The sequence below is a fragment of the Drosophila navojoa genome, chromosome 2, assembly GCF_054131105.1.
Source record: "Drosophila navojoa isolate 15081-1374.11 chromosome 2, UAZ_NAV_1.0, whole genome shotgun sequence".
In the NCBI taxonomy this organism is placed as follows: Eukaryota; Metazoa; Arthropoda; class Insecta; order Diptera; family Drosophilidae; genus Drosophila; species Drosophila navojoa.
The window spans coordinates 10,771,404-10,796,187 of record NC_142890.1 but is presented as its reverse complement, the minus strand read 5'-3'; the positions used below and the strand labels follow the sequence as shown (position 1 = coordinate 10,796,187).

General features: G+C 41.5%; 3 protein-coding genes across 3 annotated transcripts; all 3 read left to right on the top strand.

Moving 5' to 3' along the window:
• The first annotated feature begins 9,498 nt into the window (after positions 1-9,498).
• LOC115564242 (uncharacterized) lies at positions 9,499-11,684 on the top strand. The gene is made up of 3 exons (XM_089265622.1): positions 9,499-9,944; positions 10,142-10,306; positions 10,367-11,684. Exons 1-3 carry the CDS (start codon positions 9,820-9,822, stop codon positions 11,580-11,582), a joined length of 1,506 nt encoding a protein of 501 aa, XP_089121748.1. The 5' UTR covers positions 9,499-9,819; the 3' UTR covers positions 11,583-11,684.
• A 4,815-nt stretch (positions 11,685-16,499) lies between these two features.
• Positions 16,500-18,148, top strand: LOC149092130 (uncharacterized). The gene is made up of 3 exons (XM_089256603.1): positions 16,500-17,085; positions 17,416-17,759; positions 18,020-18,148. The coding sequence occupies exons 1-3, from the start codon at positions 16,662-16,664 to the stop codon at positions 18,146-18,148; spliced, it is 897 nt and encodes a 298-aa protein (XP_089112729.1). The 5' UTR covers positions 16,500-16,661.
• Positions 18,149-19,217: 1,069 nt separating this feature from the next.
• Positions 19,218-21,644, top strand: LOC115564240 (uncharacterized). The gene is made up of 2 exons (XM_030388337.2): positions 19,218-20,780; positions 21,621-21,644. Exons 1-2 carry the CDS (start codon positions 19,218-19,220, stop codon positions 21,642-21,644), a joined length of 1,587 nt encoding a protein of 528 aa, XP_030244197.2.
• Positions 21,645-24,784: the final 3,140 nt, after the last annotated feature.

Genomic DNA, 24,784 nt, shown 5'->3' with positions numbered 1-24,784 from the left:
AAGATGCTTACCGAAAGCCTTAAATATGTATTCTACGAGTTGTTTAAACACGGAATTTCAATCAATCATCTCTGACAGCAGGTTGCTCTGATAATTGGGTGTTCAGATTAAGAGCAGTGAAATCCTTTCTAAAATAGTTTTCGCTAATAAACTAAGTTAATGTTAACCTGTGTAATGTTAACCTGTGTCATTTTTATAGAATTTGCTTAGTATATTCCTTCATTTTGCTCTCTTAAGTTAAAATCAGTAGCCCTTTCTTTAAGAATTTTTGCAAGTCAGACCAACGTACAACTAGGCGTATGCATAATGCCCTTTAATTGGCTTTGCACAGCTCTGCGAATGGATATTTCAGTCGACTTATTTCACAGTTACTTATTAAAATAGCTAAAATAGTCAAGTGAATAATTAACAGCTAAAACCATTCTTGTCGGGTGTAACTTGTGCACATCAGTGAGTCAGTTAATTATGGCTTAGCTCTCAGCTCCTAGATGCAATCTAAGTAGGTTGTCAGGCACAGCGTAACGTGGTTATGCGCCCTTGTGCATATTTTGTCATCAATCTCTCACATTTTTACTTCCATATCCCTCCTACACGAGTTTGCGGCTAATTTTCTAATTAACTTACCCGTCATGCATTTCCAGTTAAAACACAATACTCTAAATGGAGTATGGGCGCTGTTTCCTATTTGAATCAAAAGAAACGTAATTTGGATTCCTATGTAATCGATCGGCAGAAATTCCTAGAAAACATTTGATATTATAGTTCTATAATACATAGTTCTATAACATTGTGGCTTAAGTCTAATGTTTCAAGTGCACAATGTACAATTATATGGTGATTTGAAACTAATTTCACCTGTTTTTCGTCAAGTTGTGCTGGAGTGGAACTCGACTAACTTAACGAAAGCTAAGACCTGGACTCAATTCTCGTGGTTTCTTTTGCTTCAGTCGAGGCACACTTCAAGTTTGGCCAAGCTTAGCCAAGACACCAACCAAGTAGTTAGTATGCCAGTGCAAACGCTAGGTGGCGCACACGCATAGCGCCAGCTATGGCACAGTCGAGCAAATCTGGCTTCTGTGGGTGGGATATCAGCGCTGACCGTTTATGCATCAGTGCACCGCCCACCCTACACACCCCAACCAAAACCCCTGAAGTAGGCTGACGGGCAGTTCGGAGTTGGATTTTTTCGAGGAGCGAGCTCTCGCGCTTTTGTGTGACACTACAAAGGCTGAAAACTGCATGCGCCGGCAGAGGCTGTCCGCAGTGCAGTGCAGTGCAGTGCAGGCTGCGTCGCCTTTGATTTGATTAATTGATGCATTAAGCTCATTTACGCATAATTAATGCCACTTCAATGTGAGTTTGAATTTTTATTTGAAAAAAATCATTTTTACACATGCTCACATGCGCCGCCGGCGGCATAATCATAAATTCAACTCGTGCGACAAATCAGCAACGAGACAAATACATGAGAAAAAAAAAGAAAACAAGAGAAAAAACTGATTTGCTGTCCTCCGGCGCTGCAAAAGAAGCGGAAGTACAAATTCAACTCAGCTCATGTTTGTGCTTGACTAAAGGAGTGAGTGTGCATGCGTTTGTCTGTATGTGTGTGTGTGTGTGTGTGTGTGTGTGATATGTTTGCAGATAAAATGTGAGAGAAAAATATGCTTCACTCACACACGCACCTGGGCGTGGCTGCAGCTACGTGACGTCTTGAGCTGCTGCACAGCAAATGTCGATTTCTTGAAGTTTTTTCCCCGCACAACTAAAAAACTAAAGACAAAGTAACTATGCCTCGTTGGCATACCGCATGCAAAAACTTCTGCCTAATTTGGGTCATTTCCTTAAAGTGCAGCAGCAGCAGCAGCAGCAGCAGCAGCAGCAGCACTGGCATCAGTAGGCCCAAGAAGTCAGTCTCTTGAGAAGGCGTATTTGTCGCTTGTTTCACCAAAAAGCAATTACAGATAAGATCGGCTCATTTCAGCGGACAGCGGACTGAGGACAGCGGCCAGCGTGCTTGTTTGCCAAGTGTTTGAGAATTTCGCTTTTCACACTCTGAGCCGCATAGATAGCCATCGGCTTGCATTCAGTTTCGCTTTCCGTTTGACACAGTTAGATGGCAAGCCGCAGATAGCTGGCAAATTTGCGTCATAATTTTTGCTAGGCCCCATTGGAGTGCGCTATTGGGTCGAGATCCCTAAGGTGCCAAACAGGAAGTGCAAGGCTCAAGGTGCAGTCGTTGAACTCGACCAAAATCCATTCATATTAATTAACACCTGTCCGTTAAGCATCCCTATTAAAAGCACAAATCGTTGACGATAATCCCTTGAAATCGGAATATTCTGTGCATCAATTACTGTTGCCGCATGGCGACCACAAACTCACGCCCCAATCGCGACCCTTTTGCCAGCTCTCAAGTGCTCATCGCATATCGTTGATGAGGCTAATTACAAAGTTTTCGAGCCAAAGCCAAAAATGGGGAGAATCTCTACTTTGAGTGCAGTAATAAATGCATAAAACCAAAATTTGAGCTGTTTTTTTTTTTTTTTTTTTTTTGTGAAAATCGACATGGATCGTGCCTGGCATAAATAAGACACATTAGCTCGGTTTGTTTGCGCTTCTGTTGCTCAGCTTTTCTCATACTAATTTCGCATAGAGCATTGCTAAAACCAGCAACAACAACAACGACAACTTTTTCGTTTGTCAAAGCCAAAGTTTGATGATAAATTTTAAGAGTTTTGCTCTTTGAGCGACTCCAAGGAAATGTTCAAGGCTTTCTTCTGCGCTGTGCACCAAGAAGAGAAGAGAAGTTGGGCATGCAAATTAGATTTTAAATAGTTTTTGGCCTGATTGTGTGAATTGCGTGGATCAAATGCTGCCAGCAGCCAACAGCCAAATGCCAAAAATCATTTCAATTTGAATAATTTGAAATGCTTTTGCACTTTAAGCAATGCAACTACCCTCAGCGTCAGCCCAAGGCCCAGCCCCGACCCAGTCGCAGCTCCTCGAGTGCCACAAAGGCTACTAATTAAGAAATTAAAACGAAAAAATAAAGAGCAAGAATGCAAAGTAAATGCACTTTTTATGGCAATTTTATAAAAAATTGAACAACAACAAACAGCACGCAGCTGCGGTGCGCCGCTCAAAAGTGCAACTCTTGCAAAAAGCGCCCAAAAGCAGGCAGCGTGCAACGGCTGACGGCAGACTGACCCCACCAACAAAACGATGACAATGACAAAAAATGAAAATAAAATTTGTATACATATATATACTCGCATATATATGTATGTATATATAATGTATATAAAAAGACAACCGCAAATACAAATTGCATAGGTAAAAAAATGAACTTCAAGCAGTGTGAGCGGTGTCTGAACAAAGAGCTGCCCGCCCCATCGCCCCCTTTCTTGGCGCTGGCACCACGCCCACCACACCTTCCCGCCTGCCGTGCCGCAAACGTTTTGCTGCAGCGCAATGCAATGCAACGGAAATGTGAATGCACCGTAAAGTGAAGTGAAAAATGCACTTGAATTTTTTCTACTTGGTTTTTTTTTTTTTTTGGCTTTTGTTTTGTTTTGCTCAAACTGTTTTAATCGCTTTTTTTCTTTTGGGCTCGCAATTTTTGTTGTTGTAATTGTCGAAGGCCCAAAAAAGCAACAACAACAACAACAGCAACAAGAAAATAGAAATGGAAATTAAAATGAGCGCAGGCAGCAAACGAGAAGCAACTCAAACATCATAATTTCTAGCTGCCTCAGAGGCATCCAGGCCGTTGGAGGCGTGGCATATGCATCCGCAGCAACACCAAAACAACAGCCGAAAAAAAACCAAAAAAGCAAGAAGCACACAAACAACAACAACAGGAGCAAAGCAACAACAATGTAAGCGCCCACGTACCAACACCATTGCTGAAAGGTGCAACGGTTGGCAAGGTGCACGAAGCATGTTGCATGTCGCTTGGGACAGGGGGCACGGGATAGGCGACTTGTTAGCGTGCCGCTTGTTCATGTTCATCAACAATGCGACGTTGTCGTCGGCTGCTGCTGTTGCTGCCGCTGCCGTCTTCTAGGAAAAATTTCATTTTCAGTGAGGGTTGCGCAAATATACAAGCAACAAGAGCAGCAGCAGCAGCAGCAGTAGCAGCATCAGCAATGACAGAGGCAGAGCCAGCTGCAACAGCAGCAGCAGCAGCTCTTTTAGTCAAACTCCCGGATTTCTCTTTAATTTTCTCCCGGTATATATATTTTTTTTGCTGCTGCCCAAAAAAAGAAGCTCAAAAAATTAAAAGAATTTTTGTTAAAAAGCGTTTCAAGTGGGTACTACGATGTCGTCGTCGTCGTCGTTGTCGTCGTATGTGTGTGTGTGTGTGTCTGTGGCGCAAAACACCTCATATGTGCCAGCTAGCGCTCATCCACCCAACCACCCACAAACACATACACAGAGAGAGGGGCAGAGTGAGAGGGAGTGAGAAATCCCCACTGGGTGCAGTGACACGGCGACAGCGACGACAACATCGCGCATTTTGGCTTTTGACGCTGACGCTGAGGCTGAGGCTGACGCTGACGCAGACGTCGACTTTGGCGCTTGATTTTTAGCAGCAGCTTTTAATTTTTATTTTAATTTTTTTTGTATGCGCATTTTTATGGGCGCTACATGTGGTGCGAATATGTTAACTCCATTGGCGTGTTTGTGACAGCCAAACAACAGCCACACATCAGAGCACATCACATTTGCAGTTCGTGATGCTAATCAGCGATATATTGAATAGACTGCGAACAACAATAAGCTCATACGCAGAGTCAGTTGAGTGAGCTGAGGCAAGACTTGAGTTGATTTCTTACTTATATACAGCTGGAATCGGGCATTAGCTGCATTAACTATCTATGTGTTGGCTTAAGGCATAAGCTGCATTAACTATCTATGTGTTGGCTTTGAGAGCTCTACACGCAAATTATATTATATACATACATATTATAGCAATAGCAAATAAATACAACAGTAATTTTTGATATATGTATTTTATATTGGCCTTCCATATATGTATTCCATATTCCATTCGGTATATGCATGCCATTGTGATTGGAATGTTGCATTATTGCATTTACTGCATTTTCTCCAATACTCAATACTGTATATCTAATATCTAAAATATTTAGATTTATTTATAAATTTGCTTTATATATACATACATATGTACATATACGAATTTTTATGATATTTGATATATTTCTAATATATTATTACTAAAATATTATTTATATTATTTATTTATTTTTTTTATTTTTTATAAATTTATCAAATTAAGTTTATATACAATATATTTATTTCTATTTATTTATGTATCCCATTTTTATTACTATTTATTATTTTACTTATTATTCGATTGCTATTGATATAAATTCATTTTAATTCAAATTAATTTTTTAAAATTTTTCTAACACAAAATAATAATAATAAGTTATTCTTTTTAACATACATGTTTTTTTTTTTAAATTTTATATATTTACCATTAGAATTAACACATTTTGTTATAGAAATATTATATTAAATAATTAAAATTATAGAAAAATCATAATTTTTGTCATAAAAACTTTCACTTGTTTGCAATTAAACAGAAAAGAGTATATCCAAGTGCGGCTTATTTTATAATTTTTCTATTCTTATTTGTTTTATTGTTTTTTATTTTGTACTTAGTCTATTTTATTTTATTTTATATTTTACTTTCTTCTATTTTTATGTGGTTTGTACTTGGCTTTTACATGCACATCCGCATTCGTGTGTGTGTGTGTTTGTCTTTTTTTTTTTTTTTTTTTTAGTCACTGTGAAGCTGGTGGTGCTGAGTGGTGGTGCTACCTGGCTTAGCATTTTGCGATGCATAATTAATCTGTGTGGCCGGGATGCGAACGCCGTCAGTTTTGAATGCCCGCCCGCCCCCCGCAGATTCTGGGAAGCGTGCTGCCAGCCATCAGAGCCAGCAGCCACCTTGGCACTTCAATAAAATGTTCTTTATTTTATTTTTAGTGGGGCTTTTGAATGATGTTTTCATGTATCTGATGTAACTTTTGGGCTTTGCCAGCGGCCGCCGTGGGGGACCATATAAAAGTGCAAAAATGTGACCGGCACGCTTGAGTGCCACGCCCCATGCCTGCAGTAGTTGACTGGGTATTGTTTGTGAAGCAACTTGACGCAGCAGCCACAGCAGCAGCGGCAGCAGCAGCTCCTATTCTACTCTCCCTTCTTCTAGCCCGAGGGCGTTCAAATGGGGGTAATGACTTCTACCTGTTTGGCAGGTGGGGGCTAAGATGGGGCCAGGCCGAGTTGACTGCACACTCAAGTGTTAAGCGCTGGCTGAATTTTCGGCTGAGCTGGCCGAGCATCTTATGGCAGCATAGAGAGCATAACAGATGCGCCTCATTATGAACCCTTTTGGCCAAGTCGCCGAGCAGCCGCTTAGCCATGCATGGCCGCTCGCCTTGGCCATTGTTGCGTGGCCTTTTTAATTGGCCAGCATCGCTACCGAAAATTCGCATTTAATTATGTGCAAGAAACAAAACAAAAACGAAAAGAAATAAAAACGCATTACATTTTTAATTTCAAGGAACTGCGAAATAAAAAAATAAAAATAAAAAAAAGAACTGCTTAATTTTCGAGAGTGTTTGCTTAGATTATTTCATTAAATTGAGCGGGCGACAAAAGGCGGGTCGAGCAGCCGTTCAGAAACCGTCGGCGCTTGGCCTTTGTGCCGGAACAATGCCAAAAGCAAAGGCAAACAAAAGTGTTGAAGCCAACTTGGCCGAGACGTCCTAGACGTCTGCCATAAACGCGCAGCTGCTGATGCTACTGATGCTACTGATGATGCCACTGATGATGCTGATGATGCTACTGCTTTGGCCAGCTACTCTGTCGCCTGTGCCGGGCGTAGTGGGAACGTGCACTTAATTAAAGATAAGAATTAACTGCTGATTAGTAGTTCTTCTTTACACTTGACACTCTGTTCGGCCCGCAGGGCCAGCAGACAGCCAGCGAGGCCAGCGAGGAGTGGCGCTAGTCCAGCTAGTCCAAGCACGTAGCCAAGTCGAGTCCAAGGCAGTGGCACGACCCAAGACTCCCCCTCAGCGGCGCGCTGTGCTAACGAGTTTTTATTTTTGTTTCAATGCTGCCCGAAAACTTTGTGCTTAATGTACCCAAAAGATTTATGTACCACACACACCCACACACACACACACATACACACACACACACACACACATGTGTTGCCAACTAAGCGCGTGCTGCAATATTTTGCGCCGTTCATATGCGTTAATTGATGCGGCCAATGGCCAGCTAGGCCGAGGCATGTTATATAATTTAAAATGTCTACGTGTTAATCACAGCACTCAGTGCAGGGGCGGGCACAGACACACACACAGATACACAGATACAGATACAGATACAGATGCAGCCACAGACAGTTACAATCAGAGACTGGGCACAGACAGCCATAAATATCGAATCGCTCGCTGGGCACGTTCGTCTTCGGGGCTTGGGCCACAAAAGTTGGCACTGCCACTGGCACTGGCACTGGCACTCAGCTTAAATGGCTCATTTTCCAGTCATTAAATTCTGGTCGGGCCGCTGACCAATTGGGGGCCATCGAGCCATAAGAGCTTATAAAAATGTGCTCTGTATTTGGCCAAAAACTACAATATGTAGCCAGGATTCACAGCTTATTATTATTGAGTCTCTGGCGGCTTGAAATATGTTGACAATGGCGCCAGCAACAAAGCTGCCACCAGTCGCACAATTGCTGCAAAAAAAATAAAGAGTCTTCGGCCCGGGCCACACCCCCGTTCGCGGCATCCATGCCGTCGATTTGCTTTAAGCTAGTTTTGTCTTCCCTTCCCAGCATTTGAGTTTCTGATTTGCTTTGCACTTTTTGCTTCCATTTTTTGTTCGAGCACTTCGAGAAAAACTGTCGCAATAGTTCTTTTTTTTCCTACTTTGAATACCCTTTAATAATGTGAGGTACGTGAGCTTGGGGTATAAAGGAGTTGGGAGAATTCAGGTGAATATCAAATGTTATATAGTAAAAATAGAGAGAATATATATATGGATGTAGAGCAGTATTTGATATAGAATGAAAGACATTTTTTTGTTATGTTTATCAACAAGAGAATCAAGAGTCTTTAGTATCAAGCTCAAGACATTCTGTAGTTGGGTTAACTTATATGGATATCAGAAGGAAAATATTTTGATATAGAATGATATGAGATATAGAATGAAATATATTTTTTTGCTATGTTTATCAACAAGAGAGTTAAGACTAGCTCTAATCATCATCTAATATCAAACTTAAGATATCATCATCATCAGCTGTTGTTTGTTAAGCATAGAGCATAGCATTGGTAGAGAAATATATATGATATGGAAAGGAAGCCTTTTCTTTGCTATGTTTATCAACAAAAGAATCAAGACTAAATCTAAGCATCATATTGTATGTAGTTGAGGCTCTTGTATTTCTTATACTAATATATGACTAAGTTTTAGTAGCAGTAAGACAGAATTATAAAGAACTCATATAGCATATTCATATAATATTCCATTCAAATTCATGCCTATAACTGTCTAAAACTTACAGATTATTGCCCCTATCTTTAAGCAATGCTCACTCAGTTTATTAGAGAGTATCTTCTAGTCTATTCTTGTTTCCTCACTTAATTCACTCTTACTTTTGTTACTTGCTTTTTCATTTTCATATTTTTTTGTTTGCTTGTAGTTTTTTTCTTTCTTCTCCGTTGCTTTTCCATTTCCTGGCAAGGGGCTGAGACGGGAACGAGGTCGAGGGCGACAAATCAAAGCGTAACAAAGGGCAACGGGGCAACGCAACGCGGCGGCAAGTTGCAGTGCAGAAATTTGACAATTTATTGTATGTGCCCTTCGACTTGCCGCTGGCTGCTGCGGAAATGTTAAATATTTGTTATTGCAGTCTAATGTTTTCCTGTTGATCTAAGACAAAAATCGCTGCTGCCAGTGAAAACTATTAGCCGACTTCATAAATCTTCGAGCCATATGAAAAAGCCGCACACGCACACAAAGACAAACACAGATGCAAACACATATTCACACACACACACACACATGCATAGATAGAGAGTGCAACCACAACAGCATCGTCGGCTTTGCCACACCCACTACTTTAGCAGTGGCAACCGCAACATGGGCCGCACGCACGCCCAGACATGTCACAATTATGACAATTTCTGATGCATAACGTTGCATAGCGCTTTTAATGCAATAAACCGGCGGCAGCAGCGGCAGCAGCAGCGTCATTAACACTGACAGCCACTGACTGGGGCAGGGCTGGCGGGCCAAAAGTGGGCGGATGTGTGTGTGTGTGGGGGGGGGGGGGGGGGGGGGGGGGGGACGGCTGCTTTTGTCGTGCACTAATTGTCTGGCTGTGGCCAAAATGTGCAGCGCATGCAATGCTCCAGTTCAGGTGTGTGTCAGTTGGTCGCCCCGCACTTGCCGCAAAACACTTTGCAGGCAATTGTCAGTCGGCCGGTGCTGCAGGCAGGTGTGGATTGTAGGTGCTGCAGGTGGTTGCTGGGCGGTGCAGAGCGTCGCTTTTAACAGCTGACAATGACAAGCATTGCCAATGTTTTGCCATTAAGTAAGTGAGCAACGCGCTCCAGCAGTTCGCCTAGGCAGCTGCTCCGTTCGTTGCGGTTGCTTCAGGCATTTGACTTTGACTTTGGAGCGGCTCAGTTTGTGACGGGCTGGCAGCGGAGTCCGTGGCGACTGACGGAAATCAATTAGCAATAAAATTGCCAAATCAAACATCAAATGTCCTTTGGGAATATGCAATATCAGCAGCTGGCGGCGGCAGTGGAGCAACAGCAGCAGCCGCCGCAGCAGCAGCAACAGCAACAACATCCGCTGTTGTCAGCCATTTCCGGAAATAATTATGCGTAAGCAAAATGACAGCACGAAATTTATGCGGCGTTCGCTGTGACACAACAAAGCAAATGATATCCGCCTTACCTGGCCGGCGTGCGTGTGTGTGTGTGCGCGTGTGTGTGTGTGTGTGTTTGAGTGCTGTTTGTTTATGTTGACTCGCAATTTGTTGCACTTACCCAAACTCAGGCAGTGATTTGAATTCTTGCAGTGATACACAGCGCGCCCATTACCCCTGGCACCACCAGCACCACCAACAGCAACAGCAACAGCTCTATTCGAATCCCTATCTGCATTATGGACGACCATTGCTGGCCGCTGCGAGCAACCACAACGGTGCTTATGCCAGCACAGGCAACGGCCACTCGGGCTATGGGTAAGTAATCCACGTGCCCCTTTGCGTCGCGTGGTGCTAATGCAACTTTATATTAAACAGCATGGAGCCATCGGTGGAGTATGAGGTGCAACAAACGCCCCCCTCGGGCAGCTACTCCTCTTACCATCCGAGCGGTGGCAGTGCGCCCGCGCATCCTCCACCACACCCGCAGCATCCACCGCACCCACCGTATCCGCCTCAATACCATGCGCCCAAATCACCGCCCACCACGCCGCCCACAAAGAAGAAAAAGAGCGGCAGCTCTGTAATGTCGGCGCTGACGTTGCTCTCGTTCTTCTTTTTCGTGAATATGCTGCAGAGCTGCATCAAGGAGCACATCTCGGATATCAACCCCACCGTGATGGTGCTCACATCGGTCGGCAGTCGCAATCGCTTCAATAAATTAGCTGAAATGAACTCACGCGAACAAACCTCATCGCCGGCATCCACAACAGCATCAGAGTCGGCGTCATCTTGGCAGCACCAGCAGCAGCACCAGCAGCAACAGCAAGCGGCACTGGTGCCGGCATCCAGTTCCGCCGTGTTACCAGTCATTGTTACGCCAGCTGGGACGCTGCATACGCCATATAGTAGTGGTCTGGTGACTAATAAGCCAGCTTCGCATACCCATTCGTATCAGCAATCGCATCAACAACAGCAACAACATTATCATCAGCAGCAACAACCATATCACGATGATGCTGATTATAATAACGGACATCGCACGCCCTCATCCGCCGCTGATTTCTATCCAAATCGCACACACATTGACCAGTCGCTGCGGCCCGACTACCCCTCCCCCTCGCACTCCCACGCCAACGCTAATTCCTACAGCAATTCGAATTCCAACTCTGATTCGTACCCGGACTCGGACTCGGACTTTGACTATTATCAGCATCACTATTATCCAGAAAGGGAGCGACATCGGCATCATTACATGGACTATGCTTGGTCCTCTGGCAGCGTGCATTCTCGTCCACATTTACATCCGCAACCGCATCCGCACCCACATCCGCACCCACATCCGCATCCGCAGTCGTATTCGCATGCAGCTGGCAACAAACGTTACTCATCTTCAGCTTCGTTGGGCGCTCAGTCGGGCGTGAGCTCTTACTCGGATAATGCGCGCTACAGGCAAACCAATGATGATGATGATGATGATGCTGATGCCGACGACAATGATTATGATCAACAGCGACATCATTATGAAAATGCTAATGCTGACCGTAGTCCACAGCGACGCGCCAGCGATTCTTTCTACACGCGCAATAATTGAAAACGAGCTAAATCTAGCAAAGCAAAAATATAAGCAATAAATTTATTGTATTTTACTTGTATACAAATTGTATAAATGCATTCTAAAATTGTGCAATAAAAGCTCGTTCATTAGCATCACATTTTGTTTAAATTAGCGCCGAAAAGTATGCAACAAAAATGAGTTGAATTGAAAGGCGTGCAAGAGGCAAGCATTACAAACATTTAAAAAAATCTAAGAATATGTAAAAATATATTAAAATATTATAATACTTGAATGCGACTATAATAATAAAATTTAAGTTTATCTAAATTTAGAGAACCACAGTTTGATAAAATATTTAAATGCATTTTACATTTTGAGCATTTCTACATTTTGTTGTCCTAATTAAAATGAAGTAAAGTACGGCTAAAAAGAAGCGCTGGAACAATGCAATGTTAAAGTCGTAATGAAAATGAATGCTAATTTGTTGCGCAACAAATTAAATGTGGCAAGCTCTCTGAACTGGGAGCTAAGACTTTATTTTATTGCCTGCCACAACTAAGTTGCCACAGACACCGTCGCAGCCACAGCCACAGCTAGAGCCACAGTTGGAGCCACAGGCAGAGACACGGACAGGGTTTTACCTTTTGCCTTGCAGCTTTTTCTAATGCACGAGCTGTTGCACTTACAGCGTTTGCTTATTTCTTTATTTATGGCATTTCAGTTCGCGAATGGCAATATAATTATTTCTAATGAGATCAGTAGAGAGAGGACATGAACACTTTAATTAACACATTTCGCGCACTTTAAAATGCAGCACACACACACACACTCACGCACACACACACACGCACTCACACGTGCACACAAACAATGCTATCAATTTCAACAACTTTGATTAAACGTCATTTACAGTTGCCACAAGCGGCGGCAGCTGAGATTTGGAGTTGAGTGCTGCAGCACGCAATTGCCGTAGATGTAGCTGAGTCTTGTTGTTGTTGTTGCTGCTGCTGCTGCTGCTTCATTTGCAATTAAATGCATGATAAAAAGCCATTGCAACTGGAACTCGAACTGCAGTTGCAGCTGCAGCTGCCGTTGCATTTCGGCATCGACTGCACTCGCCTCGCCACTCAAAAGCGTAATTTAAAATTCTCTTGACTGCCATTTGGACCGTGGAGCAGCAGCCCCAACGACGACCCACCAGCCTGCCTTTCTTTCTTTCGGCACTGATATGCCTGTTGGAAAGCTGGCGCTGGCGCTGGCGCTGCCGACACGCGCCGTGACTGCTGCTGCCGGAGTCCGAGTACCGCTGCGGTTGCACACGGTGCGTATGAGTTATGCCACGACTGCGTGGCAGCCAGCATAAAATGAAGTTCATATAAATTGTACTTTAAAGCGCAGCCCATTCGCATACGTGTGCGTCTTACGCCCATATATTTGAATAAATTTATTACTTTAAGTGCAAACTGGCAGCTAATGCGTGATTTTCGGACTTTTAACGGGGTCAACGGCACCCGTAGCACTGCATCGAGACCTGAGCAAAGATATTGCTGCTGCCCGAGCGTAACTCAATTAGCTGCAATGTATTTTAAATAGAAATTAAGACTACGTGCAGCGACTCATATACCTATATTCGTATATTCTACGTATATTCCTTTCTCTAAGACCATATACATACTTGCCGCTTGTTCGTTCTGAGTCACTTATGCAACTTATGTAACGAGAATTACTCTCATACGTGTTAATTAGTTAAAAGAGTTCATGAAATTCATTTCAAGTAGCACTCGAAATGTTTAATTTTGTTGCAGTTTGATGGAGAACTGGGAAGTGCGCAATGCATCTTTATGACCTAAGAAACACTCGATTTATGTTAAATGAAAATAATTTTTATATTTTGCCCTAATCTCAAATGACAGTTGGGCCATATTCATACATCAAGGCAGTTGATCGAAATTTAATATACTCTATTAATTGCTTTGCTTGTATTATATATTGATGGAACAGTTAAACTAAATACCATTAAGTATTCAAGTTCAGTGAATCGTTATTTCTTTAATTGTAGCTTATTCATCGACAAGTATGAGAATTTAAGATTAAGAAATCTAACTATGAAATACCTTGCCAATAAGCATCATGTCAATACACACAATATTTGTATCACATATGAAATCAGGAATCATTATGTAAAGAACCTATTTTGCCAAGGTTCCGTGATGCATAGTTCACATACAGAGATGTTGATCCCTGTTGGAGTAGTGCCGTCCATGATAAATAAATGACCGGCTTGTAAGTTCCTTGTCTTTATATGTAGGAAGATGGCTCTATTTTTCCTTTAGTTGTATGATATAGAGTGCCAATACCAGGAGAGGCAAGTACTACGTACCGAAAACCAGTAGAACTAGTTATGTTATTAGTTAGTTAACATAATGCTGTTAATAACATAGCATGGCGTGTCCTGTTAATGGTATCTGGCATTACCCAATATATACGTACAATTTGTATTCATATTCTGCATTCATTATACTCAGTAAAATCGGTTACGCCTTCTTCTGCATGTTATATACATTCATATATTTCAACCACCTCAATATAAACCAAATTTCCATTTCTGGGTAAGCCTGGGCTCCACAGCTTAGCAAAATCGTGTCCATTATGGCTAATACCAGAGTAAATTGTGGCTAGAAACTAGCTATTGAAGCACTGGCAAAATGAATAATAATTGAATATCGAATACATTTATATAAAGCATATGCACCTGTGCTCCTCTATAAGAAACTATTGTATTAATTGTATTGCTGCTCCTGCTGCTGCTCCTGCTGCTGCCATTCAGATTCAATGAGCATCGTTTTCAATTGCTGAGCGATTTATTAAGTATGTTATTAACTAATTGGACAGTTTAAGCCATGTATATCCGAGTGACGCTGCCGCACTTTAATGTGCATTACACACGCAATAAATTGTACTAGCGATACGCATAAATAATCGCATAGTGCGAAGAGTTCGCTGTTAAAACATCACAATGAAATGCATTTGCTATATATGTATGTATTTTGTATTTATTTTTATTTGCACTCATTGTTGCTTGTACTTCATTAAAAAATAATTAAAAACTGTAATCGACGTACAATTTTTGCCTGCCTTTGCGCAATTATTTATGTCCGACATAAAGCACAAAATTAAATGGCAATAATTTGCTCGTGTCAACTATAAGTGTGCAGTAGATAAATTAATAGCAAACAAGTAAATAAATTTATAAAAAGAAGACACACATATACACACATATATTTAAATTTAACAGTTAAGGTTTGTGTGGGGACGGATCAAGGGAAAATGTGTGAAATCCTTTTTGCTATGTGACAGCTGGCAAAACCCGAATTTCTCAAAAAGCTATAAGAGCTGCACAGACAACAACAAATGCAACAACAACAACAGCAACAACTGCAACAGCAGCAGCTAGAACAAGAAGAAGAAACGACAAACAACTGTCTCGATTTACGCTCAACGCCTTGGCTACAGTTTTATATGGTAAACAATTACGGTAAGTAATTTATTTCTGCTCAACTGAATTAGAAATCTCTTAGCACTAAGCCAATGCCAAAGCATTTGCAGAGACACTCGCACACTCTGACGGGGGGCTGGCTGGCTGCCTGCCTGTCTATGTGTGTGTGTGTGGGTGTGCGGGTGTGCGTGTCTGTTTATGAAGATACTGTAAGATATGCAGGAAAATTAATAGTACTACATTTTTTACAACACGTTGCGTCTCGTCGACGGGCGCAGCTAGTGCGATAATTCATTGCCATTGCTGCTTCTGCGTTTTCTGCCTGCCACGCACTTCCTGCCAGACAGTCAGTTATCCTCTGACCAGCTACTCTCTAACTACGACCCAACATCTACCACCTCTCTCTCTCACACTCTCTCTCTCTCTCACTCACTTTCTGCTCCAGCTATAATCGGCTTAGTCTGCGCTTACGGTTTGCTTTTGGTATTGCCTGCGCATTTGTATGTGCGGCAAATAGTTGCGCCCTCTCACTCACCCCTCCTCTGTCTCCCTCTCTCTCTCTCACTCTCTCGCTCTATGTCTTTTTCTGCTTCTTTCACTTCTGGAACCCTTTCTTTATACCCCACACCACTTGGCTGCCCGAAAGGTGTTAAGTTGTTATTGCATTTTATTTCATTTAGCTGTGAGCCTTTTATACGCTTTCAAAGGCGGAGACTTTTATGACTGCCTTTAGTTGTACACGAATAAAAGGTCATGCAGTAGTACTTGATGTATATAATATGTGAATTCCTTATATTGTATAGCTTTAAATTACTCTATTAATGCTGACTAGTTCGACTCACATCAATTGAAGAGAAAATCAAGTTCAATAATCATATTACCAAGAGATTTATTCAATATAAAAAAACTGCATTTCATTTACATACATTCAAATATGACTTCAAGCGTTACAGATGCAGAGCGAATAATATATGATAATATGCGGATCTTGGATTACATTCGACTTGCTTATGTTTGTCTTCTAAAGGTATTATTAAACATTCATTTATTTTCTTTAATCATATAGGTAAATATGCATACTAATTCCTTTCTTTACAAACTCAAGATTTTTTACATTTAAGTATTTAATACATATATAATAATATATAAGCAATATCAATATACTAAATGTACATGGGTATAAGTAGAATTGCTTGATTAAAATATCAAATGTTAAGCAGCCAATTCCAGCTAAATGCTTTAACCTGCTCAAGCATTTGACACTATCTAACGAATCCGTCGACACTTGACGCTTTACTGTTATGTCCTACAATTGAAACGGGACGAAGCCAGAGCTGGTTCAGTTCTGTTAGCATACTCGCCGCACAATGTTGTGCTTCTCATCGTATAGTCGTGCTTTGTTTCTGCTAATAGTTATCCAGCTGCCCGTTGGGATTCTCTCACATCTTCCAGTTTTGGGGCGTGGCAGCTCTCTTCTAAACGATTTCATACAGCAAGCTCACAAACAGAAGCCCATCCAAACATTGTTGGCCAGAAAACACCGCACGAATGACGACTGCGCCTTGGATGACTTAAGGCCCATTGGAATACCCACTCTACTCCTGGACGGCTCGAGCAGGATGTACGTCAAGAAGTTCTACAATAGCCAAGCACTATCTGTGCTTTGTGTGTCCGAAATCGCCGACGTCCTCTCGCTGTCTGCACTGGCCCAGAACCTTGATTTAATGAGACATTCGCGAATTGTTGTGCTATTGCACAGCCCCGACTCGAGTCTAGGCGAATTTCTAAGACTCATATCTGAGCAAGCAACAAGCAAACAATTTGTGAATCTAGTCGTACTACACTCAACTTCAACTGAATCGAGAAATTCGTCTATTGTCTACCGCATGCATCCCTTTCCGAGTCCAACTTTTACGCGGATTACAAACTTTAGGGATGAAGAAATTTTCCTCAAGTTCTGGACAGATTTCCACAGAAAACCGGCTGTTATATTGCACGGGCTGCGTACTCCAGCTAGTTTTATGACTGTGGACCGACGCACGGGTAAAAAAGTGTTACAGGGCTCCTCGAAGGAATTTTTGAAACAATTCGCACATAAACACAATATAAAGTTGAAATTGTTGAATCCAGTCAGTGAGTTGAGAATTACTAAAGCAATGGAGACTGTGACTCGAGAAGGTCAGATTGATTTACCCACCAGGCCATCCATTTACATTATGGAAAATCTGCAAGATTTTGAATATGTCAGCATTTCCAAATCCACAACATTTTTTTTAATAGTTCCATGCAGTCAGCAAATGAGTGTTGGGCACGTATACCTAGGCCTACGCACCTACTTCATAGTAATCCTGTGCTCCTATTTTCTGTTTGAAGTAATGGAGAACCTTATCATATACGCAACAAATTGGATTTATCAGCGCAGAGCAAATGTCTCATACTTGAGATTTGTGCTTAATCTGCGAGCATTCGCGGGAATTCTGGGACTACCGATGCCCCGTAGAAGATATAGAACAAGCATTTCCTTGCAGCAGATCATAATGCTCATGTGCTTTTGCGGCTTGATCTTTACCGCGTTTTTCAACGCCAATCTCAGTACTCTGCTGACAAAGCATCCTCACCATAAAGAAATCACGAATTTTGATGAGTTGCGGGATAGTGGCCTAGAGGTACTACTAGATAACACCTTTAAAATTGGCTTAGAGCCCAAAGTCAGCGGTGTAGGTTCCGAAAAACTTATATCCAATGTGAATTTTGTAGAAACTGCCGAATTGGAGCAATTGCTTTTGAGTCTAGATCCTCGATATGCCCTACAAGCATATCAGTATATATGGGAAATCATAGTGTACTATCAAAAGTCACATAGAATGAATGTACTCTGTAAATGGAATGATTTGAATATCACGGGAGAAATACCGTTGGGATTTATGTTGAAGAAAAACTCGATATATCGACAGGCTCTAAGTGATTATATATCTAGAGCTTTGAGCTACGGATTGGACCAGTACTGGGATTCCATGGCTATGCTGAAATTGATGGAAACGATGCAACCATTTCAAGATCCCAGATTTCCGACAAACAATCACGAACGCTCAGCTTTACGCTTTGAAGACTTGTTTTGGTTATGGAAATTGCTAGGTATATGCCACACTTTGGCATGTTTGATTCTTGTTGGAGAAGTTACTGTAGCAAGATGGCAAAGAAAGCGAGCTAGAGTGGTAGAGATTATAGAAGTGTAGGCTCTTGTCGATATATAAAATGAACACAAATACCTTAAAATAATCATGTTCTATTTATATGACCTGCTTGTAATATTTAATATCCTAAACTTGTTCACATTAAACTCGAGCACTGTTCCTGTTTATTAATAAATATATGTATCCTTGTACTTAGCAAGAAATTATGATTATTTAATTTTTTTATTGGAAGAAAATGTAATTACATTTATTTACTAATAGGAAATGGAAATGGATTGGATGACTCTAGTAAGCGATCAAGAATGATTCAAATATGAGCGCTTTAATTGACTATCCCCATTTTCAAGGGTTTGGCGGTATAATGCATATGAGTAAAAATTAATACTAAAAACTAAAATAGAAAATAGTCTGCAAATTATTGTGCATATATCTAAGTGAACATGGATATAGATATATGTATAATCACATTGTTAAATACATATACATATGCATATATATATGCATACATCTAATACATATTAAATGCGATGCGAGCAAAGCAGTTTAATTCTTTTAAGTGCATAAGTAGTCCTGCATTTGGTTCGACGTTTGACGCTATCTGACATATCCATTGGCATTTGAGGATGTCAAAATGTCATCGCAATTATGAAATTGTACTGAACAAGTAAAACTTGTTCTCATATTGCAAAGCAAGAGTTCGCTCAGTTGATATTTTTTTCTTGCCTAACAATGTTGTGGCTATCATCATATACTCGTGCTCTGCTTATAATTATATTTCTCTTGCTGCCCAATCCGATTCCCGGATTGTATCGTATGCATGAGCAGCAGAGATCTTTCCTAAGCAATGTTCTTAAGAGAGTTCACGAGGAAAGACCCATCGAGACACTGTTGGCAATTAAAAAGCAAACGGATAGTGATTGCATCTTAAATGATTTTAATTCAATTGGAATCCCCACTGTACTCTTGGACGCCTCGACTCAGATGAACGTCATAGAGCACTACAACAGCGAGGCACTTGCTCTGCTTTGTATGCCCGATGTTGCAGACTCCAGGCTGCTATCAACACTGGCCAAGAACTTGAATGGAATGAGAGAGTCTCGTATTGCAGTCTTACTACACGGCTTGGATGAAGGGAATCTAGAGAAGATCCTTCGCTTGATTGGCAGGCAGGCAGATAGTAACATCTTCGTCAATCTAATCGTGCTGCACTCAACTTTATCTGAAGAGAATGATACGTCTACTGTCTATCGCATGCAGCCATTTCCGAATCCCAGTTTCATCAAGATTACAAATTTAAGCGATGAGCATATATTTCCCACGGTCTGGACCGATTTCCATAGGAAATCGGCTTTGATATCACCCGACCTGTTTCCACCGCGTAGTCTCTTGTCTAGAGACCGGCGCACAGGGGAGCTGAAACTGTTTGGCTCCACGGATGTGATGCTGAAAGAGTTTGCACATAAGTACAACATAAGTTTACAGTTAGCTCGGCCTTTGAACCAGTTGGCTGAAATTGAAAAACTGGAAACCTATACAATGCTACATGATAAAGTCGATATGCCCAGACGACCCATAATACTCACGCTAGAAGAAGTGGCCGATTATGAATTGTCTCCTGATTCGCGATTCACAGAATTCTTTCTGTTAGTTCCCTGTAGCCAGGAGATAAGCATAGGTGATGTTTACTCGGGCCTGAGAACCAATTCCATAGTACTTTTGGGCACATATTTTATGTTTACCATAGTTGAAACATTTGTCGTATTCGCCACGAACTGGATTTACGAACGCAGAACCAATGCTCCAGAATGGAACTTCGTCCTTAATCTGCGGGCATTTGCTGGAGTCCTGGGACTTCCGATGTACCTGAGGAAATATCGTCGGAGCGTTTCACTGCAGCAACTAGTCATGTTTATGTGCATCTTTAGTCTGGTTTTCAACTGTTTTTTCAATTCCAACTTCAGCACGCTGCTGATAAAGCATCCACGCAACACACAAATCCAGAACTTTGAGCAGCTGCGAGACAGCGGCCTGGAAGTGATTTTGGAAATGACCTTTAAGCCTCTGTTCGAAAAGGCTGCCGAGAATGTCGGACTCTATAATCTGGTGCCCAATGCCAAGTTCGTGACAATGAAGCAATATTATAATCTATTGCTGACTTTCAACTCGAGCTATGCACTGCAGTCGTACAACTATATATGGGAGTTCTTGGACAGCTATCAAAGGGCTCATAGCCGTAAAGTACTTTGTAGCGCCAGTGCCATGAATCTGACAGGCAGCCTATTAATTGGCTACAAGTTGAAGAAGAACTTTGTGTTCCGCGAGGCGTTGCGCGACTTTTTATCTAGAGCATTCAGCTACGGGCTGGACCAGCACTGGGACGTTAAGGCGGGGCGCAAAATGATAGAGATGCTGGTGCCCCTTTTGGATCAAAGGCTGCCAGCAAGCAATCCGGAACCCTCAGCCCTAAGCTTTGAGGACTTGGAATGGCTATGGAAATTGCTGGGAGTGTGCTACGGCTTGGCCAGCCTTGTACTCATTGGAGAGGTTTGTGTGGCAAGGTGGCAAGCAAAAAGGGCTAGAAAGGTGGGTGTTATGGTGGTGTGAGAAACCAAAATAAATACTCTCAATGTGGGTTTAATAAATACAGAGCTTGCACTTCTTCTGAAAGAGCTTATGTTAAATGAATTCAGAAAATAAAGAAATAAATATGAGAATATTTTTTAGTTGGGGAAAAATTCACTTTTTTGGCTAACGACTTTGTTTTATTGGTAAATAATTCTAGAAAATATAACAGCAGCATTTGTTAACTTTAAAAGAGTAATTTATTGGCAATTAAAGAATCATCTTGATTTGATGGCCTGACATTAATTTGAAGAAGGTATTTTAAAGCCTGGTCAGCCAGGCTAGCCAATGGCCTTCTGGGCTTCGCATCATTTGTCATAGTTATAGTTATAGATTTAAATGTGTCAACGCTGCCAGCAGAGCGCTAGCTGCCACAATGCGCCCCACAGTCGCAGTCACAGTCACAGTCACACTCGCCCCTTTTCCTGCCCTTTTGCTATCCCTGCTTCAGATGCATCTGCTGTTGGTGCTGCTGCTGCTGCTTGAAAAGCCATAACTCATGGACAAAGCACTCGAGTGTTGGCTTCGCATTGGTCACATAACTGTCACTGCATGTGGCATGAATGTGTTGCAATTGTGTTGAAATTGGGCCGCAAATAAACACGTCACAAACGGCTGGCATTGCAATCAAGTGTAGCCGCCTGCAAGTATGCAACATTCACGATTCAATTACAAGCTACACCAACACACACAACAAAAAAACAACTTATTGCACACAAAATATCTATTAATGCTCCATATATTGTATATATATGTATATAGGGCGAGAGTGAGCTGGGCTCCTAAGCTAGCTACAAATATTCAATGTGTGCACACAATTCAATGCCAAATGGGATTTTGGGCTAACAGCAGCAGCAACAATACAAGCAACAACAACAACAACGAGAATGAGAACGAGAACTGGAACTGGAGAAAATCGACTAAACTTTATGTGCATGTTAGGAAAAGTGCTGGAAAACAGCAGCCAAGCAGCCAAGCAGCCGGCAGCAGGCAGTGCCAGCACACGGAAGTGAAAACGTTTTACACTCCAATTGCTCTATCTATGTTGGACCACTGCCTCTAGCCACACACCCACACACACACACACACACACACACCCTGCCACACTGCCACAATTTTTGTAAAAAGTTTACGTTGCGACAGGCGGCACATAAAATAGTTTTAAATAAGAAAGGCGAAGGCAAATAAACAATTCTATTTTTCTTGCTGGCCAGTGGCTGTGGCGCACGGGGCGTGTTGCTCAACATTTTGTATTTTGGGGCGTGGCAAGGACAGTGTGTACGCGTGCGTGTGTGTGTGTGTGTGTGTGTGTGTGTGCAATAAATGTAAATCTGCTGGGCGCATGAAACTGAAAATTTCCTGTAGCATACTTTGCGGCAACAGCCGCCTGCAGTGGCACACTAACACACAGTGCATATGTATGTGTGTGTGTGTGTGGATAGCGCGGTTTCCGTTTAGTTGGCCGTGTGAACTGTTTACTCATACACATGCACACATAGCAAGGCTTTTCAAAGCCATTTAAGTCCATTTAAAGCTTTTATTATATATATGTATGTTCATAGCGCCTGCTGACATTGTAAATCACACGCACACACACACACTCACACGCAGAGACACAGCAATGCTCAGTTGATTTAAATTTAAATGCGCGTGTTGTAATTAAAATTGACTTTTCCACATTGAACCTTTTGTTTTTGCCCAGCGCGCAATGCGAAATGCCAAAAATTATGCAACACATGCGAAAGTGCGAGCAGCTGTTGACATATTCCGCTAGCGGCCATTTTGTAGCCAACACCGGCAACCGCTGCCACACTGTCATTATCTGCCAGAGCGAGAGAGAGAGAGAGGGAGAGCGGGAGAGAGGGAGAGAGGCAACAACGAACTGCCATTGAGATGTGCAATGTTAACGGCTCAGAGCACACAAATCGAGTATTGGTGCACGAAAAAAACGGCTGAAGCTCGCCTGCCGTTCGGCTTATGACAACATTTTAATATAATGTCAAACATTGTTTGCGCACTGCCATATTCAATTTCGTGGCCCATAATGAAAGCATTGCCACAGCACAAGAATTCGGCTCGGTTATCCAATGCATTTATTTTCCATTTCCTTTTTTATTTTTCTTATTTTTTTAGCGTTTTTATATTCACAAAATGGTTTATTAGAGCCACGCCGGCATAGCTGTTGCTGAATTGTTGTGGTTGTTGTCCATGCTGGCCACTCTTTAAAAAAAATATATAAAAAAAAAAAAAAAATAATACAAATAAAATTGAGATCGGGAGCGCTTGCGACAGGCTGCCATTTGCATTGGTCCATGGATGCTTTGCTATGGATGCTAGGCATAAATTCTATTATAAATAACATTTAGCGTACGCGAGTTTGGCAACTGTCAGCAATGGAAATTGGAAAATATATGTACACACATACACACACACACACACACTCATATATACATACATATTTATACATATATTCATATTATCGCCGGAATATGCAGACTGAAGCCAATACAAATTGCGGTTTCTAGATTGAAAATAGTACGAGTTTATGCTATACACACATACATATGCGTGTGTATGTGTATATATCTTTTTGTGTGCATCTGACGCATAATCAGATTTCAAAATTAAATTTGCGGTTGCGTGGAGGCCAAGCTAGGCTGAAACAATTATTAAGTGCTTCTGACATGGTCATTGTCAGCATTGAATTAAGCCAAATAGCTACTTAAAAAGGCTAAATAAACAGCGTGAATTTGATGGAAAAATGCGAACATGGAATTTCTATTAAGCACACATAAGATATACATATAGATGTACATCACTAAGCACGCATATGTTCTGGCAAGTTTTGTTAGAGCAGTCTTGCAGCTGGTTAATTCTATAATTGGACTTCGAGTTGGCTCAGCTCTCGCATTTCTCCAAAGAGGCCGCGCTCAATCAGCATAATGAAATGGACGTGCCCGTTCAATTAACTGGCCGCTGCAACAATAACAAGCGATAATTAAGGTTTAATAAACTGTTTGAGCGCGCGTATTACGCACATTACGCATCCGCCACGTGTGACAGTAAATATGTGTCTCTCTGTGTGTGTGTGTGTGCGTGTGTATGTGTAGGTGTGTGGGTGAGCCATGCAAATTAATCAAATTAGCATCGTTAAGCCACGGCATGCGACTTGTAATTGACTTCAAGCATGTTAACCACAAGATATCATATTTACTTAGCACTCTACAAAGAGAGAGAGAGGGAGAGAGAGAGTATGAGTGAGGGAAAAGTCCATAAGACTTAAATCTCATTATTTATATGGCGAATCGACGCCTTCTTTAAGATAAATGTACACACGAAATACATATATTTTCTCTAGTTGGACCGTGCCAAGCAAAACATCAAATGCTTCTTGGAATGAAAAAGGCCATAAAAACTCAAGTTGTTTAGAGATGAAATTAGTTCCATGTATTTACGAATTGGCTGCCGTACCAGCACCAGGCCAGCAGCATCAGCTCCAGCTGTGCGCATTAATTATTTGTTTTGCAAATAATTTAGTTTTCTTTTTTCTTGCTTTCAATTATCCATTAGCAATTGCTTGCAGCTCGCTGATAGACATTAGACAAATTAAATGAGTTCAATGAGAATATTCGAAGAAAATCTGTTAAAAAATAACCAGAAAATGAAACCGCGACATTAATAAAGCTTTAATAATAATGGTTTATAATTTTATTATTTCACATGCTCGACATCTGCTGGAATTATTTAATTTAAGCCGGAAATCAATTAGAAAATGCAATCAACAATAATTGTTATTCGCTGTCAACTTAGCCAATGTCCACCCAGCACTTTATCTATCTTGTCAATCAGCCAGGGATAAGCATTTCAAATTATGTTGCATGTCCACATGTCAATTATAAACTCGCCTCAATTCCAGTAATTTTTAA

Excerpts from the sequence above, each read along its gene's own strand:
- LOC115564240 (XM_030388337.2), top strand. The coding sequence starts at position 19,218 with ATGAACGTCATAGAGCACTACAACAGCGAGGCACTTGCTCTGCTTTGT. Across the intron at positions 20,781-21,620 it reads GCCTTGTACTCATTGGAGAG|GGCGAGAGTGAGCTGGGCTC; the intron begins GTTTGTGTGGCA and ends ATATGTATATAG.
- LOC149092130 (XM_089256603.1), top strand. The coding sequence starts at position 16,662 with ATGTACGTCAAGAAGTTCTACAATAGCCAAGCACTATCTGTGCTTTGT. Across the intron at positions 17,086-17,415 it reads GACTGTGGACCGACGCACGG|TAATGGAGAACCTTATCATA; the intron begins GTAAAAAAGTGT and ends TTCTGTTTGAAG. Across the intron at positions 17,760-18,019 it reads TAGAGCCCAAAGTCAGCGGT|AGCTTTGAGCTACGGATTGG; the intron begins GTAGGTTCCGAA and ends TTATATATCTAG.
- LOC115564242 (XM_089265622.1), top strand. The coding sequence starts at position 9,820 with ATGTCCTTTGGGAATATGCAATATCAGCAGCTGGCGGCGGCAGTGGAG. Across the intron at positions 9,945-10,141 it reads ATTTCCGGAAATAATTATGC|TGATACACAGCGCGCCCATT; the intron begins GTAAGCAAAATG and ends GAATTCTTGCAG. Across the intron at positions 10,307-10,366 it reads AACGGCCACTCGGGCTATGG|CATGGAGCCATCGGTGGAGT; the intron begins GTAAGTAATCCA and ends TATATTAAACAG.